General features: G+C 47.1%; 2 protein-coding genes across 7 annotated transcripts in view; one reads left to right on the forward strand and one right to left on the reverse strand.

Moving 5' to 3' along the window:
• Slc9a3 (solute carrier family 9 (sodium/hydrogen exchanger), member 3) overlaps window positions 1-12917 on the forward strand; it is an 83188-nt gene extending 70271 nt beyond the window's left edge. For 2 of the 3 annotated variants that reach the window (XM_006517021.4, XM_006517022.4), the window contains exons 4-17: window positions 460-538; window positions 1080-1257; window positions 2150-2370; window positions 2704-2906; window positions 3696-3785; window positions 3902-3972; window positions 5172-5301; window positions 6495-6610; window positions 7158-7287; window positions 7639-7815; window positions 7999-8071; window positions 8773-8880; window positions 9286-9535; window positions 10286-12917. In XM_006517021.4, the coding sequence (XP_006517084.1) occupies window positions 460-538; window positions 1080-1257; window positions 2150-2370; window positions 2704-2906; window positions 3696-3785; window positions 3902-3972; window positions 5172-5301; window positions 6495-6610; window positions 7158-7287; window positions 7639-7815; window positions 7999-8071; window positions 8773-8880; window positions 9286-9535; window positions 10286-10289 (1830 nt within the window). In that variant the 3' untranslated portion in view covers window positions 10290-12917. Of the gene's footprint in view, window positions 1-459; window positions 539-1079; window positions 1258-2149; window positions 2371-2703; window positions 2907-3695; window positions 3786-3901; window positions 3973-5171; window positions 5302-6494; window positions 6611-7157; window positions 7288-7638; window positions 7816-7998; window positions 8072-8772; window positions 8881-9285 lie in introns of all 3 variants that reach the window. The other variant, NM_001081060.2, reaches the window with a different exon arrangement.
• Window positions 12918-13276: 359 nt separating this feature from the next.
• Exoc3 (exocyst complex component 3) overlaps window positions 13277-22269 on the reverse strand; it is a 40231-nt gene continuing 31238 nt past the window's right edge. Inside the window, exons 11-13 of one of the 4 annotated variants that reach the window (XM_006517191.3) lie at window positions 17462-17623; window positions 16771-16898; window positions 13277-15719 (exon numbers count right to left, since the gene is read on the reverse strand). In XM_006517191.3, coding sequence (XP_006517254.1) covers window positions 15548-15719; window positions 16771-16898; window positions 17462-17623 — 462 coding nt within the window. In that variant the 3' untranslated portion in view covers window positions 13277-15547. The remainder of the gene's footprint in view (window positions 15720-16770; window positions 16899-17461; window positions 17624-22269) is intronic. The other 3 variants (NM_177333.4, XM_006517192.2, XM_017315474.2) reach the window with 3 other exon arrangements.

Genomic DNA, 22269 nt, shown 5'->3' on the forward strand with positions numbered 1-22269 from the left:
TTTCCTTGTGTATGTAGTGGGGTGAGCTTCCTGTAGACCAAGGGTTCCCTCATGCCCTCATGGTTTATGCCTTTCCCACCTTCTTCCTCATAATGAAGAACAACCCCACAGGGACCTTGCCAATGACCATGCCTCGGTGCTCACCATGACTGTGTCCCAAACAGTCTGCCCAGCTGCCTCAATGTTTCTTGAACATGTCTGCAAGAATATAGAACAAAACTCAGAGATTGTACCTGTTTTCCTGGTTCTAGGACACTCACTTGTCTGCACATCCTATCTGCTATTCTGATGATCCTTTCCTGTTGACAATTGTCAATTTGTGCCAACTTTACAAGTGTTTTTAGCTACTTCAGGTGTCAACTCTGGGGCCCAAAACTAGAGAAGAGGGGGTACTGGACAGGGATGGGCCGGTGTGGATGCAGGGCTGACCAGATATGTTTCTGTCTTCTGTACCCTTAGGTCTTGTACAATGTTTTTGAGTCTTTTGTGACACTGGGTGGTGACGCAGTGACTGGCGTGGATTGTGTGAAAGGCATAGGTATGTACTGAGAGTGTTTCTTCCTGACTTGTCTTAGATCTCGTTGTCAAAGAACACAGAGGCATGTCTTCTCTCTAGAATGGAATCCCTGGGGCCCCTGCTATCCTGAGATCTCCACCTTATGTTCTGGTTACTTACAATGCTGGGTTCCTTTCTCAGAATATCACACATGCTGACAGCCCTGGGAGATCCTGAGAATGGATATGGACAATCAACCCAGGTCTCCCTAGGCAAGGCTGAAGGACAGTGTATAAGGACACAGGGTTCAGATCTTGCTACTGACTGAGCCCCGCACAGATGCCAAGCCAATGCCCTCTACCATGTAGTCTTGTTCCCTGTATACCATGCCTCTGTCCTCTACCTCCTGCACTAAACTTGGAGATCAGACACTCTATCCATAGAGAACAAAGTTGCCTCATTTCCTAAACTTTCAGCATTGCTGTGAGCAGTTGCCAGGAGCTTTCCATGGGGAATGAGTAGCCAACCTGTCAGTTTTACTCATCACCAGCCACAAAGGACCATTCATTCCTTTCTCTCACAGTGTCCTTCTTCGTGGTGAGCCTGGGGGGCACTCTGGTGGGTGTTATCTTCGCCTTCCTGCTGTCCTTGGTGACTCGCTTCACCAAGCATGTGCGTATCATCGAGCCTGGCTTCGTCTTTGTCATTTCCTACCTGTCCTATCTGACCTCCGAGATGCTGTCTTTGTCATCCATCCTGGCGTAAGTTCCCCTCAAGAAACAACCCTCTGCTGTTGGCTGGGCTGGGTAGGTGGCTTTCTAGATGGTGATGTGCCAGATATCCCCTGCATTTAAACTCCGGCAGAAGGTGCCACTGTGAGCAGAGGGTATCTTGGGCTCTTTTGCCATCACCCTGGTGAAGGGGCTGTGGGGGTGAACCTGGTCTCTGCCTACTGTTCCTTGGTGAAGGGGCTGTCAGGGTGAGCCTAGTCCCTACCTATGGTCTCTTCCTTGGAGTCCAAATTTCAAGCCATTGTGTAGCTGCCACCTCCATAGCTTTCATAGTTGGATAGAAATTCATTGACAAAGGTAAAGAAGTCAATCTAATTTTTTTTTAAATTAAGAAGTTAATAAGTCTTCAGAATTATCCTTGGCTAGACAGGTGCCCACTGAGAGGACATGGTAGGTGTGTGCTGTGGCTTATGACTGAATAATGATCTGTCCAGAAACCCTATCACAGCTTCTGCTGGCTCACACTCAGGCAGAGCTCTGCAGCCTCACACTCAGGCAGAGTTTCCTCACACCAAACTTGGCACCAAGCTTCTTCAATGGCTACCATTACCTAGTCACCAATTAGCTACCAATAGGCTCTCATGGCAGTGTGTGAAGGCTGTTCCTTTATTGAAACTCCATATCTAGTCTTGGAGCATGGAAGCAGCGGGGTAGACCCAGCTGAGGGTATTAACCTTCGGGAAGAGCAGGGTTCATACAACATAGGACTAGCCATTGTAGATTGTATCTCCTGGAATGTAGAGGCCTGCAATGTCATCAGAGAAACTGGAGATGGCAGGAGCTAGGCCTGGAAACATCTGGTCTGTGGTATCAGCCTGCTTGAATTGAGGCAGAGAAATCTCACACTGCCCTTCCCCACCAGCATCACCTTTTGCGGCATCTGCTGTCAGAAGTACGTGAAGGCCAACATCTCAGAGCAGTCGGCCACCACTGTGCGCTACACTATGAAGATGCTGGCCAGTGGAGCAGAGACCATTATCTTTATGTTCCTGGGTATCTCAGCTGTGAACCCCGACATCTGGACATGGAACACAGCTTTTGTGTTGCTGACACTGGTCTTCATTTCTGTATATCGAGCCATTGGTGAGAGCTAGGAGCACTCTTAGTAGTAGCTAGGCTCCCTCAGTTTAGGTCACAGATTTGGGGGGCCCAGGGTGGCTCTGTAAAAAGTCCAACCACTGATCCTCATAAAGATGTTTTTTCAAGGCAAAACATGGGGATCAAGAAATGGGAGCTGGGAGCTGGGATGAGAGCAGTATTATTGCCTCATCCTACAGAGTGCCTGACTAGTAGTGCCCTTGGGATAGACCCACTGTCCATCCTTCACAGTCAGAAGAGGGACAAAAGACTTTGGGGAATCCTGAGGGGTGGCCTTGAGAGGAACAACCATGGAGCTGAGTGACCTCTCTGCTACAGGTGTTGTTCTGCAGACCTGGATCCTGAATCGCTACAGAATGGTGCAGCTAGAAACCATTGACCAGGTGGTCATGTCCTATGGTGGCCTGCGTGGGGCAGTGGCCTATGCCTTGGTGGTACTTCTGGATGAGAAGAAAGTCAAGGAGAAAAATCTGTTTGTCAGCACCACTCTCATTGTGGTTTTCTTCACAGTCATCTTTCAGGTGTGGCTCAGCTTGCCCAGGGCCCTGCCTCAGAGTGTCCAAACTCTGATCTCACCTCAGAGCAGCTGGCCCTACAGGGCTCAACCCTGTAGGTCGATTGTTTCCAGATTCCACACTTTAATTGGTTTGTGTAATTTTAGTAATTAGGAGCATTTTGTAGGTTTTCATGTGGCCCCACAGGGGACATAGCACAATTTGTCCTTAAAGTGCTACTTTCTGGCCAGGACTGATGCAAGCAGACCTAGTTACATCTGCAATGCTAATTGGTTGGGCCCTTTGCATCTGGCCGTTCAAAGTGACCACTGGAAGTTCTGATGCCCATATAGACATCCACAGCACAGGGGCCTTGGGGTACCTTTTTTTGTTTTTTTGTTTTGTTTGTTTGTTTGGTTTTTTGTTTGTTTGTTTTGTTTTTTGGTTTTTTGTTTTTGTTTTGTTGTTTGTTTGTTTGTGTTTTTTTGTTTGTTTTGTTTTATTTTCGAGACAGGGCTTCTCTGTGTAGCCCTGGCTGCCCTGGAACTCACTTTGTAGACCAGGCTGGCCTCAGACTCAGAAATCTACCTGCCTCTGCCTCCCGAGTGCTGGGATTAAAGGCGTGTGCCACCACTGCCCGGCGCCTTGGGGTACCTTTTTATAGGACAGTGCCAATGGGTTCATGGGTCCCTGGGCTGTTTACAGTGGAAGATACAGTGGAAGAAGAGATCTATTGTCTGTCTAGTTTGGGCTCAGAGGCCCCTGGGGGGTATGGGGATCCTGTCTGGCATCAGAATTAGTGAGGCTGTCTTTCAGGGCCTGACCATTAAGCCCCTGGTGCAGTGGCTGAAGGTGAAGAGGAGCGAGCATCGTGAGCCAAAGCTCAATGAGAAGCTACATGGCCGGGTAGGGAGAATGTCGAAGTGTACAGCCTGGGAAGACATGGTCGGGGAAGACAAGGTCTGGGGGGTAGGCTGTGGGTGAGCAAGGATGGCCAGTTAATTTTTTTCCCCCTCTGAAAGGCTTTCGACCACATCCTCTCAGCCATTGAGGACATCTCAGGACAAATTGGACACAATTACCTCAGAGATAAGTAAGTAGCCTAAATCATAACATCCCCCCTTCTACCTGTGACCCCTCAAATATAGAACAATGGGGCCCATAGGTGCAGAGAGGGACAATAAGAACACTGGAGGCCACACCAGTGTGATACCACAATTCAAGAACCACAAAATACAATTTCTGGAGGACCTCTCCATTTAAAAGAGCCAGAGACAAATTGTCTGGGTTCCACGCTGCCCCTGAAGTTATACTGGGGAGAAGGATGGATAGCAGCATATGCACACTTTTTCATGGTGCATGAGCCGCCATCCCCAGGCGTAAACGTATCCTACACTTCCAGGTGCAAGCAGGCGGAAAACAAAGTCAATGCTAACAAAGAGGATAGAGCATCCAGCAAGCCAGGGACTGGAATCTTACTCCTGATGATCACCCCAGCATAGAGAGAGACACCCTTTTACTGATCAATTAATGCTAAACTTAAATAATGTAGAAATTAAAAACCAGGAAGACAAATCACTCCTCTATTTCATTAATGGGAAAGATGTGTTAGTATTTAAAATTATCTTGTTCATGAAACAGAAATCACTCATTTGTATTTTACTGTAACATAAAGTGGTACTTAAGGCTATATGACAGAAACACGTATCTCACCCTTGTTAGTACCTGTTTTGAGATAATTCCCTGGAGTCCACCTGAGGCTGCAGAGTTCACTTGAGCAACACATCCTAGGCAAGAATGTCTTGGGAGTTGGAAAAATGCCTACTGCTGTCTTAATCTTGGCCCTGTCCTCACAGCACTTGGAAGGTCAGATGGACACTTGGAAACCTGTCCATTTTGTTACCTAAAAAAAAAAAAAGAAATGGCACTGCCAGTCACTGCCAACAATAGAAGAATGCAAAGGATGAGACCTGAGGTGGCATGATGACCTTTCACTTTAAAACTCACTTTCAGGTTGTTACAATAAATAAAATCCAGGAGGGAAAAAAAAAAGGATGGTTCTATGTTAACTAGTTAGTTCTAGCTGCCCTGGAACTCACTTTGTAGACCAGGCTGGCCTCAGACTCAGAAATCTACCTGCCTCTGCCTTCCGAGTGCTGGGATTAAAGGCAAAAAAGGATGGTTCTATGTTGACTAGCTCTGGCAGGCACTTGCCTCTTCTGACCTTGTTCTAATCTACATGGGGCAGACAGACCCAGACTCTCAGTGCTGATGTGATCTTTTGTCCCCCAGGTGGTCCAATTTTGACCGGAAGTTCCTCAGCAAAGTCCTCATGAGAAGATCTGCTCAAAAATCTCGAGATCGGATCCTGAATGTTTTCCATGAGCTGAATTTGAAGGATGCTATCAGCTATGTGGCTGAGGTACTAGAATATCCTGTTTATCCCTCTGCTGAAGTTGAGGGCTAAAGTAAAACATCAGATGCGGTCTAGGGCATAGGCAGAGGGCAGTGATGTGTGACCCTTGTGTGCTATGTTTGAGTGGCTCACCACAAATGTTCTTGTGAATTGTGGAGTTGTACTCTAGGAATAGGGCATGTCAGAGTTCCCTGTCACTCAAGAACCAGAGGCATAGGTACAGTGACTATCTAGATGCTGTGGTTTTGGTAGAAACCAAATCCTCCTGATCATGGAGACTAGGCTCTAGAGGAGTATGAATGCCTTATTTTCCCTAAAAAGAATGAAAGACGTTGGGAAATGGGTAATGGGCCCAGGTCCTCTACCTATTCACACATATATACTGTACTCAGAAACAAGTTGGTAGATATTTTCTAATGGCTGATGACCTTAAGGAGCAGCCTCACATGTACATACATACACAAAGGCATGGCTGATACATGCACACCCAAATGTATAGTAATGCTTACATTTACAAATATGAACACACACATACCCAGGTACATGTAAACGAATACATACATATATACATACATACATACATACATAGTCATAAATACATGTATGCATAGAAACAACATAGACATATATGTTGTACATATTCATATTAAATCCTTCAATGACATACATGTGACTGTCTTGTGGCCAGTTCATCCATGACCCACCCACTCCTGTCTGGGCTCCATGACATCCTTTATTAATAGACATAAGTCCCAATTAAGCACCATATGACCCCATGACCATTGCCACTCAGAGACTCTGATGGGGACAAAAATTACCTCCCCAACCTTCAAGCTGGGGTGGTATACCCTAGATATTTTTGTGTCCTTTAAGAGATTCTGTTTTTACCTACTGTTTTTTGTTTTTTGTTTGTTTGTTTGTTTTTTCTGCTCAACCTTTAGCTCTACTCCTCTCAAGTGAGACTTTGATGACTTTTGCTTGGACCCAACTCCAGCTCTTACTCTGTATCTTGGCCCTCGTTGAGCTGCAAAGTGTCTAGGGACATTGCACGGGGTCCCAGGAAGGCTGATCTTCCTTGAGCTTCATCTCTGCCTGCCCGAGTCCACAGGCCCTTCAGCTTGGTCACAGGATCTTTCGACATGGCAGGTGCCACCTAAGGGACATCCTTGAGTGCTAATGAGTCTATGTTCTCCTTGTAGGGAGAGCGCCGTGGGTCCCTGGCCTTCATTCGCTCCCCAAGTACGGACAATATGGTCAATGTGGACTTCAACACACCCCGCCCATCTACTGTGGAGGCGTCTGTCTCATATTTCTTGTATGTGACCAGTTCATAAACTCCCCTGGTAAAGTGTACCCCTAAAAAGCATCTCTCTTATGACCATTAAGCCTACTAGTTCCTCCTACAGGGCCTAAGGCAACTGAGTAAGGAAAGTATAAGTTGACCAGGATAGGAGAAGGGTACAGAAAGATGCCTGCATCCCCATCTGTGAAAGCACACCTTTATTCAGCAGTCAGCAGGACTGTGAAGCACTGAGATTAGAGAGAAGGAAAAAGGCAGGAAGGGTTAGCAGCAGATGCCTGGCGTGTTTAGAAGTTCATGTCCTTTAGCCCTGAGCAGCTAATTGTCAGTTTTTATGATGGTGGCTATTCTAGCACTTATGAGAGGCTGTGGGCCTCAGGAGTCATAGTTGGGCTGTAGAGGGGGACTGGTGGCACTGGGGTTCAACTTTACACAGAAATCTAGAAGGTATTCTGGGAAACCATCCAAGCAGTCCTGAGGCAGGAAGGGACTATGAAGTACCTAAGCAGGGCAGGTGACTTCTGTGTAGCTGCTCCCCTGGGCTCAGTGTTGGTTCCTGCAGGAGGGAAAATGTCAGTGCTGTATGCCTGGACATGCAGTCCTTGGAACAGAGGCGGAGGAGCATCCGTGACACCGAGGACATGGTCACCCACCACACACTGCAACAGTACCTGTACAAGCCTCGGCAGGAGGTGGGTACCATGAGATGAGACACCCAGAGCCCTCCTATCCCACAGGGTAAGCCTTTGTCATCCCCTCATGTGATGTGGCTGGTGAAACCCAGCCACACACCTACAGCAGTGTCTGCCTTCTTCTCAGACAAGGGGTCCACAGGGATGGCTAGTGAAACCCAGTCACACACTTACAGCAGTGTCTGCCTTCTTCTCAGACAAGGGGTCCACAGGGATGGCTGGTGAAACCCAGTCACACACCTACAGCAGTGTCTGCCTTCTTCTCAGACAAGGGGTCCACAGGGATGAGCTGGAGATCCTGTGACCTGCCTGGGCCATATAGGCCCAACTGACTGCCAGTTGTTCCCACAGTACAAGCATCTCTATAGTCGGCACGAGCTAACACCCAATGAGGATGAAAAGCAGGACAAGGAAATCTTTCACAGAACCATGAGGAAGCGCCTGGAGTCCTTTAAGTCAGCTAAGCTAGGCATCAACCAGAATAAGAAGGCGGCCAAGCTGTACAAGAGGGAGCGCGCACAGAAGCGGGTGAGGGAAGGTGGGGTCAGTGGTTGTAGGGTGGGCTACCAGGAAGGGTCAGGGGACTCTCTGTGGTCCTGCTGGCCAGGCAAGCTGCCAGGTGAACAGACTTTCACCAGAGCAGAGACCAAATTCCTGCAAGTTAGGGGCCTGGATGTGGGTACATCTGTAAGAGCTCATACTTGTCCACAGAGGAATAGCAGCATTCCTAATGGGAAACTGCCTATGGAGAACCTGGCACACAACTACACCATCAAGGAGAAAGGTAAGAACTGTTCCTCTGTAAGTGCTTGATTCAGGAGGGACTCCCGGACCTGTGGCTGTACCCGGGGATTCTGATCTTGGACCTCTATGCATCCCTTGGTGGGTGGGAGTGGGAATACCACTAGGCCAGACACTCTTAGTGCTCTTCTCCCATATTCCTGCAGCAGCACTCCCACTATGGGATGGAAAGACATCCCATAGTGTTTAAGAATGGTTACTGCTCTTCCAGAGGACTCAAGTTCAGTTCCTAGCACTCACATAAGGCAACTTAAGCCACCTGCGACTCCAGTTCCAGGGAATCCAATGCCCTCTTCTGGCCCTCATGGGTACTAAACACACTCACGAGCATGCATGTGCATGAGCACACACACACATACATATACACACATACCTTTAAAAGATAAGTGGTTTTTCTTCATCCATCCCTTTCACTGTAGGTCTTGGGGTCCCAGCCATTCCTATCCAACAGACCTTCCCAAAGATCAAATATAGCTGGGGTCACAAAAGGAAGCACTGTAGGAGTAGTTCAGACCTTTGCACAACTGGCTCCAGACCCTTGAACCCTAGGCTACCCAAGTGCTGTGAAAAACCACCCATGGAGCGGGGGAAGGGGGTGTGTGTGATAGGAGGGGAGAGTGTATAGCAGCCATCAAGAACTTGAGTCATTCTTACTCAAAGTATTCTTTTTCCTCTGCTACCTAGATTTGGAACTTTCAGAGCATGAGGAGGCCACCAACTATGAAGAGATCAGTGGAGGCATTGAGTTTCTGGCCAGTGTCACCCAGGATGTAGCCTCTGACTCTGGGGCAGGTAAGATGGGAGAGACCAATGCGGGAGATATCCCTGCTGCCCTAAGCAAGCTTGGTCATTGAAGGAGGAGCTAGGCTTGAGGAGGCTTAGTATCAATCTTGGAGGTATAACCTCTTCTACCTAGATGTCTTCCCAGGGCAGATGGCAAGCATATCTGGAAGAACAGGCCAGACCTGAGAGAAGGGAGGTGTTGTTGAAACTGTCTAGGATTTTTGGGTCTCAAATGTGGAGGGAAGGTGTGGGATGAGGGTTAGATTTATAAGTTTGACTGTCAAGGTTACCCTGAAGGTGGTAGCCCCAAGAGAAGTTGACATAGTCACCCAGTACAGAGCCAATCCACCCAGCCTCCTAGTTCCCCTGAGAGCACGTATTTCTTTGAGGTTGACCAGCTGCCCTTTCTCTTAGGAATTGATAATCCCGTGTTCTCCCCTGATGAGGATCTGGACCCAAGCATCCTATCCAGGGTGCCACCCTGGCTGTCCCCTGGGGAGACCGTGGTGCCCTCCCAGAGGGCCCGTGTTCAGATTCCAAACTCTCCCAGCAACTTCCGCCGCCTGACACCATTCCGCCTCAGCAACAAATCCGTGGATTCCTTCCTGCAGGCTGATGGCCACGAGGAACAGCTCCAACCGGCTGCCCCCGAGTCCACACACATGTAACTGCTTTCCTCCTCTAACGCGTTCTTTCTTCCCAGCTGTTGCCGTCAGGTGTACCTGCACTTTTTCAGACTTTGCAGCAGCTGTCTTCACTCTGCAAACCCTGTCTTGGTCATCTGTCCAGCTGTATATTTCTTAGAACCTGCTTGTCCACAGAGCTCTTCCACCTGCTCTTTGCTTCTGTCTCTCGGCTTGCCCCCGCTTCCACCCTTTTCGACAGGGTTTCCCTGAGCAGCTCTGGCTGCTGGAACTTAGCTATGAAAACCAGGCTGCCTTTGCCTCCTGAGTGCTGGAATTAAAGATCTGGCTCTTTGAAAGAGCCTTATGTGCCTTGAGGCTTGTGATAGGTTTTTAGGGTAGAGCAGTAGTACCCAGGGATGGGTGTGGCACTGCTACCCCTTGTGGAGGGGGCTGCTATCAATGGCAGGGTTTGAAAGTGTCAGAATATGGGGAGTGAGCCAGATCTGCTCAGTGCATAGCTGCCTAGGAAGGTTCAGAGACACCGGCTGGAACTCCTCCTAACTCTGCAGTAGTGCACAGCAGAAAATGCCCCCATTTGGTGTGGAAGGTTAGGGGTCTTTCTTTGCACTTGAGCCTGAGGTACCCTTTCCATGGTCAGGCACCTAATTTTGGGCAAGCCATGGAGGAACAGCAAACTCAGGGGGAAGGGAATCTTGGACTGAGTACAGGCTTCTGGAGGTCAGTGTTGATCTGGACTGAGAGCCACTCACACTCCTGTTTTCCCACAGGTGACACGGGCTCTGGCACATCGCTTACTGGACGCTTGTCTCGTCAGCCATCTGCTGCTTCCCAGCAGTCTTTGCTCCCCGCAGGGCTCGCCCACCCACGCGCCCCAAGCCCCGCCCCATCTGAGCGCACCTCGACTGTCACTTTTGCCTCTGGTGATCCCGGGACAGAGCCAGAGCACCGGGCCCCACCCAGTGCACATGCTCGGTCGGCAGCTGCACGCCGGGTACACAGTAGGCGCTCATTCCAAAGGCCTCGCCCGCGCCGACGACCAGCTCTGCTAAAACTCGCTTCTCTTCCGGGCTCTATAGAACTGCCACTGCACGCTCTGGAGCAAGAAGAGACGCCACTGTAATTGCTGCCTGGCCAGGGGCCCAGCTCAGAGGGTCTCCTTCAGTGGCCCCTCCCCAACCAGCTAGTGTTCTTAGGGTCCAATGCACCCTGGGAGTCTTAATGCATAGCCTAGCCCTAGGAAGAATCCATCTGGTGTCCCCAGGATACCACACTGCCTCCTGCCATCTTCTTGCCCTGGTTCAGATCCTAGGGCTCTGTGGTGCTGCCTCCCCACCCCTACCCTGAGGCTAGAGCCCTTGTTAGTGTTTGCCACCCTTACTCTGAGGAGGAGGAAGATCCCTGAGCGGCTTGTGGTGGACTTAAATCACTGCTGGTACAAAAGAAGGTCTCAAAAATTAAGATGTGTAGAAGTGGCACTGCCCAGATCAACCTCATTCTAAATAGGTAGCAGGTCCTATGCATCCCCAGAAATATACACCCCGAGGCCCTATCTGACCCCCTTCCAAGTTAGTTCTCCAGACTGCCCTAGACCTTGTGATTAACTGCAGAAATATTTGGCTCTTCTAGCTCAGACTTTCCCTGCCTGGCCCCTCCCAGCCTGGTCCTTGCCATCACAAACAAGGTGTCTGGCCTGAGCTATGCCTAAGTTGGGAACACTGCAGATGGCCAGGCAGGCTGAGCTAGGGCGCTAGTAGTGGTTCACTAGAAACCTTGGTCAAAATTATAGCCAGCTCTCTGGTATCAATCAAAGGCAGGGAAGACCTGGGGCATAGAGGGGCTCTACATCACTCAAGAGTAGGGGAATGTAGGAACCCACTCTCTGGGCAATTTGTTCTGCCCCCAGATCTTCAGGGACTCTGCCTTAGAACATTGGCCCTCTGTAGGGGTAAGAGGCTGGGCCATCATCCCTTATCACTTTTCCTCAGAAGTCCAGTATTGAAGAGTCACCTGAGTTTTGCTTCCAACTCACTGGAAACTTGGCCTGTACCACAGGGTATCACTTAAGGGAGATCGAGATGAGTCTAAAGGTGGACTTAAGGACTTCCTGGAGACTTCTGAAACAAAGCACTCAGGTTTCTGCTCAGGAAACTAAATACCATGTCTCAGGAACAAGGCTGACAGTCACCTTCAGAGGAGTCCCAGGAAGGTCCATCAACTTATATTAATGCTGCAGTTGATTCATGGATAGGAAGAGAGCTGAGAGAAGTGAATGAAAACAAAGCAAGTTCGCTCAACATACTGCATTGTGCTTCAGAGTGCCGTTCCCCAACGGAACCTGTCAGTATGCTGTTGACTGGCTAGCTCAGACTCGGCCATCAGGGAGATGCTCAGCACCTGACTTCCACAGCCCTGAAGCATTTGTCCATTTCTGAAGTCCAGCCACCATACAATGCTGGGATCCGGAATTTCACCAGATTATTTGGAGCTGCCATTTAGAGTACCTCCTAGGCACGGTGTACCTGGCTACTGTACCAGGGGTGTTCTGCGAGGCATCTCTCAGCCCCTGCTCTGCAGACAAGTTTCTCATACCTTCCTGTGCCAGGACACTGCCTTAACACCTCACCTGATCTGCTGGACATGGGGTCCAATTCCCACTGCAGAATTAGAAGCCAAATGTGATGAGACAGGCTTCGGCAACTGTCACCTTGCACCAGTACCCAGAGATACCAAAGCTAGCAGCTGGGTGATCAATCTGTGGAACTCTTTGACACTCTGTCCATATTTTAGCTGTGCACAGGCCATGTCCTTTGAGCGTGTGAACCACACCATTGGGCATAGCCATATGGAATCAGAGTCTTGACAAGAAAGCCTCATTCACAAAACCCCACTTCCTGTGCTTAAATGACACAGTGGCCACATCTCATAGTTGAGGACCCTCTTGTTCTTGTCATTGTTGTACAATAGAATGTAAAATCCTATGAATGTATTTCCTTAGGAAAACTGTTGTAAAAGGTTTTTTTTATTAGAAGAGAATTTCTATTTATTTAATACTGAACTCAGACCTGCTTTGTGGTACTACAAAGTATACAAATTTAGGAAATTTGTATTTCCACTTCTGTATTTTCTTGAAAATAATTTTATTACAGTGTTCAATATACTATGTATTACTAATCTTTTTATGAAAGGAAATTTAAAGGACTTCATCAAAACTAGAAATATATTTTGAATGGTTAAAATTGTGTATTAATGTGAACATAGTCATAGTTGAGCTTCAATTCTGATCACAGAATCTCGTGCCTTAAAGCGGCCCTCCAATGTGCTGGGCAGCATTTGTACAAGGAGTTCATCAGCAAACTGCAGGGACTGCTTGCTTATGTCTATTAAAAACACTTTGAGGCATTTTGGGTGCATACTTTGTTTATGAAGGAAAAATCCTACCCAGGATAACTTAAGGAGCAGTTTATTGTGCATTAAAATGAAGATAAAACGGAGTGTTTCTGAGGCCACCCTATCAGGAATGGGAAGCTGTTGGACACATCTATGGAAAGCCCCAGTTTAGCATCTCTCAGCTACAAAACAGATCAGATACTTCGTGTGGCTGAGCGGGCAGTGGGCGGCTCAAACAGCTCCCACCACGGCTGAGGAGGCTGAGGTGCTACAGACCTCAGAGTGCATCCTCCTCCTCAGTCAGAAGGAAGGGCGCCAAGGAGGTTCTCCGTAGGTCAGGGGAGGGACAGTACAAGGCAGAGCTCTAGAGGTCCCGCAACACATTTTTTATTTTAATTTTAGATCATTTAAAATTGCATATCAAAGCAGAATTCCCAGACATTGGCTGTTTACAAGAGGAATCTCAACTGTTAAGTTTAGAGTCATCTTAAAGCAGATATAACGGGTAAACTAGCAAAGAACACTGTGTGAGTCACAGTCTGCTTCATGCCAGGAGTCAGGAAAGGAGTCCTTCCAGGCCTCCTCTTGGTTTTGAGGGCTGCTGGCATCTCCATGCAAGTACTCACACGATTTCCATGTGACTGAATACCTTAAGTTACATCACACCTGCAATGATTCTACTTTCAACCCAAGTCTGATTCAGGGTTCTAAGGTTAAGACCTCAATCTTTCTTTTTAGAAGTCACACTTCATTCCACTGCAGTGAGAAAGGAAGTGACCCAATGTGGCTCTGCTTGTTCAGCTCTCCCTGAACTCTGCATTAAAGGACTTTGTTGAGGTGGCCTGGTTCTGGCATCCTGAACTCAAATGTCTAGATGTCCATGCTTTCCTTCTTTAGAGGGAGCTCACCCATCAACCTGAACTGTGCATCAACAGATATGAGGAAAGGGGAATGAAACAGCATCAATCTCATTGCTGCTTCTCCATCTCACTGGTGATCCAGTATGACCTGGAACATCTACTTATCCTGGACCCAACTGAATAAAGTCAATATGGTGGTGTGAATAAGAATGGCCTCCATAGGCTCATATACTTCAATGCTTAGTCACCACAGAGTGGAACTATTTGAAAGGATTAGGAGGCGGCCATATTGGAGAAGTGTGTCAGGAGGTAGGGATGAGCTCTGAAGTTTCAAAAGCCCATGTCAAGCTCAGAGTCTGTCTGTCTGTCTGTCTGTCTGTGCCTTCAGAACAGCTCTCAGCTATTGCTCCAGTACTCAACTGTATGATGCTCTGCTCCTCTCCATTATGTTAATGGACTAAACCTTTGAAATTGTAAGCAAGTCCCCAGTTAAATGCTTTCTTTTCTAATAGTTGCCTTGGTTGTCTAAAACAGTCAAGGGACTTGGCTAATCTGCAGACACCCTTTCATGTCTAACAGCTCATTTCATGGGATCAATAACCTGGTCACTGCTCTCTCTCAAAACACTTCCCTGTCTGGCAAATGGCAGCCACACATCCCTGTTCAGGAAGCATACACTATAAACTCTGATATATGCAGACACAATCCACTCACTGGAATAGTCTATCTAATCCTGTACATAGGTGTCTTCTAAAAAGGTTCTTGGCCATACTTTCCCTGTATCTTACTGAACACTGTCTACCCACTAGTACATAGCCTGGTACTATCACTTGACTTCTAACAATTCCTATCCTGTCTCCATGATTCTACTACCCACTGTTCACAAATATGATTTCCCCTGTCCTCTGTTGACCTCTAAGGCCTGAGAGCCAAATGGCATTAACCATGTGGGTATTCCAGTGGTCATTTTAATGTCTACCCTACACGCCCAGCAGCAGCCTACACTGAGAAACCTCAGTGGAGACACAAGCATCTTTTGTCACAAAGGTCATTGCTGTTTGTCAATACTTCTCAGTGTACATTTCACTGCCCAGCTGTCATTCACACTGAGTGGATTGTCAAGCAGGGCCTGGATCAAAACAATACCAGCCAGTCCCTCTAAGAAATTCATGTTTCTTCTGAGTTCCAGAGGAATTTTTACTTAGTTCCACTTAGAAAAGGGGTTATTTGTGATTTTTTTTTTTACACTTTGTAAGAATGAAATAAAATCAGAATGTTAACACTGTCATCAAGTGTAGAAAGAAAATATTCCATTAGTCTACACATTCAAGAATGGCCATGTGGTACAAGGTCACGTGGACATCCTCTATCGGGGCCTCCAACTTTGTTAAATTTAAGGTAGTCCCTGGAACTCTGGAACAAGAGGACAACCATCCATCAGCTGAGATCTGATGATCTCCTGAAGCCTCTGGACATGGCTGTATCACAACCAGTCAGAAGAACCTACAACTAGGAATGAAAAGCTTCCTGGCTTTCTTTTCCTTTAATTAAGTGGCAGAGGTTCCAAGTGCTAATGAAGCAGAGCAAAACTTCAGCAGGAAAGAAAAGGGGATGCCCATCACACATCTTTTTTTCTCATAGTAGAGAACAGTGTGATGCCACAGAAGACAGGAACATGTAACTGACATCACACCAAGCACCTAGAGACGGACTTTTGGTTTAATATGGTGACAACAGGGAAGCCACACAGTAAAGACACATAGGGCAGCAGGGAGGACAGGGCTACTTAAGGAGCTTTGCCACGTTCAGACTGGGCACAACAATCTCCTTGAAGATGGGTACATAGTTGGGGCTTGCTTGCATGGGGCCCTGCTCCAGCGTCTCCATGATGGTCTGTTTCATGTCCCGGCTGGCATCTCCTCGCAGTGCCAGCAGTGCACCAATGTGGTCATCTCTGTGGGAGAGAAGGCAGCATGAACCTCCATCTTCTCAGCTCCCTCAGTCTCCACTGGTGACACTCAGAGCTACAAAGAACATCTCTTCTTTTACAGAAGAGAGGTAACCAACATTTCATCTTACTTTCTCCCTGAAAAATGTAAAAGAACTTCTTCACCGTCTTTTTTTTTTTTTTTTTTTTTAGTTTTTCGAGACAGGGTTTCTCTGTGTAGCCCTGGCTGTCCTGGATCTCACTCTGTAGCCCAGGCTGGCCTCGAACTCAGAAATCTGCCTGCCTCTGCCTCCCAAGTGCTGGGATTAAAGGCGTGTGCTACCACAGCCCAGTGTAAAAGAACTTCTAAAATTCTGTTCTAACTACTGGTGTCAAGAATGCTTACCAGAGAAGGGTGACTCTGGAGGGTTTATGACTCTTGCTCTTCTAACAGTGGCAATGAGACAACTTAGCTATGCTCATCCTTAGAGGATGTGGCACGTTCTTAGAATGGAGGTCACAAAGGCAGGACCTGGGGTCTGGAGCCAGCACGGCAGGTAGAGGGACATGGACTAGATATCCCTTTTCTCAATCTGATACTGAGTGCACATATATGTGAGGATGTCCTAGCCAAGTACAAGTCTACTTCCTTCCTTAGATCATGGGGTTTAGATAGCTCCAGGGGTCACAATCTTCGTCACTTCACCAATCAAAGATGTAACACTCAATCCTTCCCAACACCATACACCTTGTACAGTTAGAGCTGCCTCCTGTCCACTACTCATTGAGCAACCACCACCCACCTTGTAGAGTTAGGGCTGCCTTCTGTCCACTATTTATTCAGGCAAGCAAGTTGGCTACAAGGCAAATGTACAAACCTCAGCCAGACTCTGCTAACATCAAGTGGGGCTGGTGGAAGACTCCTTGCTGCACCCTTACCACTAGAGCCCCGACAACCTTTCTTTTCACAATGAGTCGGCAAGCATGTTCTGACTTCTGATGCTCACAGATAACCTTCCTAGGGCAGTAGGAATGGCACGCTGTGCTTCTTGCTGATGGAAAGATACTCAGCCTTTACCTGATGTCTGGATATTTGCTGACCAGAGTTGAGACTTCTAGATAGAGCAGAGAAGGGTCTGTGAGCTTAATGACCTCTGCCACTGCAACAATTGTATCACAGTGTCCATCTGCATCCTCACCAAATCCCTGGAAAACAGCAGCAGGGTAAGGAACAGCCCTCAACTCTATTTTTTGCAGTCATGTCAATTTGATATTGACATCTCCAAACCACCTTGCTCTTCTATGTAAACACCCCAAGATTCATTCATTCTGACTAAAGATCAGGGGCCAATCTCAGAGGTGATTTGGTTAGTCTCCAGCCAGAGAAAAGGCCTGGTGTGAGGAGTATCTAGTATGGACACTTGAGTCAAGGAGGTTAATGGGTGGCAACCAGAATCATCAAGAACAGAGGGACAGGAAGAAGTATATTACTTCATGAAATTATACATGGGCTGCCACTACAAAAATCTTGAGAGTTGCCTTAACAAAGTGTCGGCCTCTGTGGAAATGCACTTGTCAGCTGGGAAGCTGGGCTGGCTCTTGACCCAGACCTTCTTCTTGATAGACAGAACTACCTGGCCTCTGGTTCCTGATGTTCCTGGATCCCATCATCTGGCCTAAACAGTCCAGGCACAGGAACAAAAAGCAAGCTACTAGATAACTCAGCAACCTGACATGCAGCACCCTGAGCTTAGCCCCTTTCTACTCACAGACGCCAGCTTCCGGAACAGGAAGCGGAGCTGTTCAGCCTCTCTGACCATCTTCTCGGCGCCCTCCTTGCGCTCTTCAGCACTCCGAAAGGAAATACGCTTCTGCATGACAGCCCGCAGGTATTCCACCACCACACGTCTGTGTGCCTCAGCTGTCATTCTCTGGGGGAACATGTAGTCAGTAGCAGATTCCACACAGATGTTCTCACCTAAGATGGCCTGCAAACAGGCTGGTGTACGACCTTATTTCCAACAACTTAGTTGGATTTTTTTTTTCCTGTTGAGACATGGTCTAGCTATATAGCTCAAGCTAGCCTCAAACTCACAATAATCCTCCTGTTTCAGCCTCTAGAATACTACACCTGGATATATATTTTGTAGGATTTTAAAATAAGTACAGTAAATTACACATGTCTGGATTTCACCATAAAGTTTTGGACTCTCCTGTGTTTACATGGTGACAGGAGTTATGATAGGCCAAGTGGCAGCACAGCACACACACAGAGGCAAGAGGGACCCACACATAACCCGTGTATCCTTGATGCTTATAGTCCATCTAAAATCAGACAGATTTAAGTCTCTTGGAGAGCTTGCTTCCAGCATCATTTTTCTAGGGCACCAAATTATCTACAAATGAGCTTCAGAGACCCTAGTGAACAAACACCAAGCCAACACTTGATTGATGTGTACCCTGGTCTCAGGGCCAACTCCTTTAGAGGTTCCAACTTTGCCTGATCCTGAGGCTCTCAACCTAATACAAAGTGGGGCTGCAGTAGGAACTGCCTGAGCTAAACAAGCTTTGGTCTCTTGACTGACAGGATGGGTTAGCAGAAGGAGCTTAGCTTAGATGGAGTCCAACAGCAGTACCTCATCCACAAGCAGATTAGCGGAAAACCAAAAACCACCACCACCACCACCACCACCACCACCACCACCACCACCACCACCACCACCACCACCACCACCACCACCCTGCACCCTCAGCTAACAAAAAACCCAAAACCACAGGCCAAATATCTTGGGAATCCTCAGGAAAGACTCAAATGAGGAAATATACCTCTGGAGCATTACAAAGCAAAGGGAAAGTCTAGAACTAACATGGTAAAAATAACAGGGAAGCTGGCTTGTTGAAGAGATTAGAGTCCCTCTATGGCGGTGAGGGAGCCTTACTGAGGAGATGCTTAAGTCAGATCCTTTAATTGTACACCCACTGACGTGACGGCTGTCGGTTGTAGCCTCTGCTTTGGAGTTGGCTCCCTATGTGACGGGTGGTCAATTGTCCCTAGTCCAAATGGAATCTCAAGAATGACCACAGGAGTGCAGGCACACTATCACACTGGACTCCCACAAGACTCCATGGAAGACAAAGAAGCACACATCACTAACTAAACTATGCTGTAAGCAGGCTGAGACTGGAGCTAAGATATGCCTGAGAGTATATATAATTTCTTTCTTCCTTAGACCCATCATCTACATATGAAATAAAAATCAGAGATCAAAATGTACCAGGAGATAAGCTATTAAGACAGCTCGCAAGGACAAGCCCTAACATGGTTAGAAACAAACAGGCCCAAACTCTATATCTGGCAGTCAGACCCTGCTAAAAAACCAACACACAAATGCTTGAAGGAAACAAAGTAAAAAGATAAAAATCTGTTAATTTTAGAAAAATAAGCAACTACAATATTTAAAAACAACACATAACTGCTGGAATGTAAAGATACAGGTTCAAGACTACTTTAAAAAAATTTTTTAATGTTTCTCTGCAAGTTTCACATCATATACCCCAGTTCCACTCATCTCCCTCTTCCCTGTATCTGCCCCCTGCCCTTGCAATGCCCCCCAAAATAAAATAAAAAGCAAACAAAAAAATAAGCAAAACAAAACAAGCATAGAAAACATCTTGTCATGGAAGGTATAGTATGTCAGTGTATCCCACACTATATCCCTTTGTGCACACATCTTCACCTGCAATGGTTTGATATTCTGGCTTCTGTTACACCATCAATACAGAATTCTTACTGGAACTCCTCCCAGTTATTCTGCTGTTGCCTTGTGTCATGGAGATCCTGCAGCTTTGGAACAGCAGGAATGGCCCTTTCACAAGCTCCAGCAGTTCAGAAATGAGGGAGATTTTGGGGTGGTCCAACTCAAAGTCCAGGATCTAGGACTGGATGGTAGCTGAGTTGGTCAGGGGCTTAGCTCTCCCACACCCACATCACCAGGGTGAGTTCTCCAGCTCTCCCAACTGCCACAGGAGGTGAGTGAGTGAGTGAGTGTGTGTGTGTGTGTGTGTGTATGTGTGTAACCACTCCCCTATCCACATCACCTCACCACTTCAAGGCAAACAAGTGGGGCCTGCTCTCCCTTGCTCTCACCCTCATGGTGGCTCACCTGTGCCCCTTCTCCAGGTCTGCTTTGCTGTGCTTTCCAAGACTCAGGATCTGTTTTGCTCTTCTGAGTGATGCAGGTGGCAAGGGGTGAGAGTAGGGCTATGTAGGGGAATTTTAATCCAGCAACGTAGCTGCTCTGATCATAACCAAAGACCTTTTAGGTCTATGTGTAATCTAGTTAGAATGCAGACATGCCCTCAGTACATACTTTAATCCCCCAAAAATGAAGGTAAAGTTAGTTTGTAGAAGGATGCACCCATATTTGAAATTGATGTTCAAGAGGCAGACAAAGTGACTAATCAGAGAAAGATTTGACAGAATACGATATCTCCAACTCTAACAAGAACAGAGGGAAAACTGAGGCTTAGAGAGAGCAGCGCAGAGAGAGGCAGGGGGCAGTTTTACCAGGAGAGTTGTACAGAGACAGGTGGCAGAGGCAGAACAACAGAGACACAGGTGAAGACAGAACAAGACAGAGAATGAGGAGTCAGAAGATTAGAACAGATTGCCAAAGTCAGTATGAGGCCAAGCAGGGCAACTAAGTCAGAAACTAAGAAAAGCCAGTTTGAATCAGTCAGCTTGGAAAAGAGTTTGAGCAAGAATAGTTGAGATGAACCAGCCAGCCAGAGATCAGGAAGAACTAGAAATGGTGAGCATATTCAGCAATAAGTCTCAGAGGCTGAAAAAACATTAACATTCTAGGCCTAGATTAGATTGTACAGAGGCTAGAAGCTCCCAGGACTAGACCTAGGTTAGCAGACAGGCAGTAAACCTCTGAGACAATAATTACATCAGGCAAATAAAAGATACTTTTACCTCCATACTGTGCCACCTCATGGCAGGCAAGTGGTAGGGTCAGATGTTCCAGTCTATCACCACCCTCACACCTCCACCCTTGCCATGAGGGCCAGCTCCACTATGCTGCCCAGACAAAGTGTGGGGCCTGCTCTTCCAAGTGCTTCAGCCAGTGAAAGGTGGGGCCAGTCCTGCACAGCCCTTGGACATCTACATGGCTCCAGGTGGCTGCCCAGACCAAGTACTTCCCCTTGGTCTTTAGTGATAATATGAACCACAAACATCAATACTGATGACTCCTGCTACTGTCCACCCATGGTCACCCAGACAGGGCCCTCAGCAGCAGCTTGGGCTGGGACTTCACCAGCCTCAAGTAGCAGGCCTGGCTACTCACAACAGGCTATTCCTCTTCATCCTCACATCTCCAGTTCCATCTCTCTTTATAATGTTCTTCACTTTTCTTTCTCTCTCATCTGTCCACCACATACTTGCACATTGTGGTGGCCCCCATGCCTGACCGGCTGGCGGGCCTCTAGATTTTCCCCTCCCAAGTCTCATGGCGAGGTAGCAGGAGGGCCTCTATGTACCTCTGTCCACCTACACCTCATTCCCTTGGTGTCAGGCTGGCCTCTGAGAGTCTTTTCCCACCCTGCACCATGTGGAATCATGGTGGGAGGATCTCTAAGACTACTTTTTTTATTTTTAAAAAGATTTATTTATTTATATAGGTGAGTGCTGTGTCTTCTGTACATCCCCATATCATACGATGACATCAGATCCCATTATAGATGATTGTGAGCCACCATGTACTTGATGGGAATTGAACTCGGGATCTCTGGAAGAACAACCAGTGCTCTTAACCACTGAGCCATCTCTATAGCCCCTAAGACTACTTTTATAGCTGACTTTCAAAATAATTTTCATCATCTTGGGTAAGAAAAGATTCTGTATGATTTCCCTCCAAAAAAGAATTAACCATTTCCTGAACAGAACACCAATGGCCCAGGCCCTAAGATCAACTATAGACAATTGGGATTTCATAAAATTGAAAAGGTTCTATAAGGCAAAGAACACTGTCTCAGGACAAAATAGCAACCTACAGATTGGGAAAAGATCTTTACCAACCCTATATTCTATAGAGGGCTAATATCCAATATTTTCAAAGAACTCAAGAAGTTAAGACTCCAGAGAGGCAAATAACCCTATTACAAAATTGGGTACAAAGCTAAACAAAGAATTCTCAACTGAGGAATTTTGAATGGCCGAGAAGCACCTAAAGAAATGTTCAACATCTTTAGTCATCAAAGAAATGCAAATCAAAATGATCCTGATATTCTACCTCACACCAGTCAGAATGGCTAAGAACAAAAACTTAGGGGACAGCAGAGGCTGGGGAGGATGTGGAGAAAGAGGAACACTCCTCCATTGCTGATGGGATTGTAAGCTGGTTCAACCACTCTGTAAAATACTTTTGCGATTCTTCAGAAAATTGGAAATAAAACTACCTGAGGATCCAGCTATACCACTCCTGGCCATATACCCAAAAGATGCTCCAAGGACACATGGTCCACGAATTTCATAGCAGACTTATTTAAAATAGCCAGAAGCTGGAAACAACCC

Source organism: Mus musculus, chromosome 13 (genome assembly GCF_000001635.26).
Source record: "Mus musculus strain C57BL/6J chromosome 13, GRCm38.p6 C57BL/6J".
NCBI lineage: Eukaryota > Metazoa > Chordata > Mammalia > Rodentia > Muridae > Mus > Mus musculus.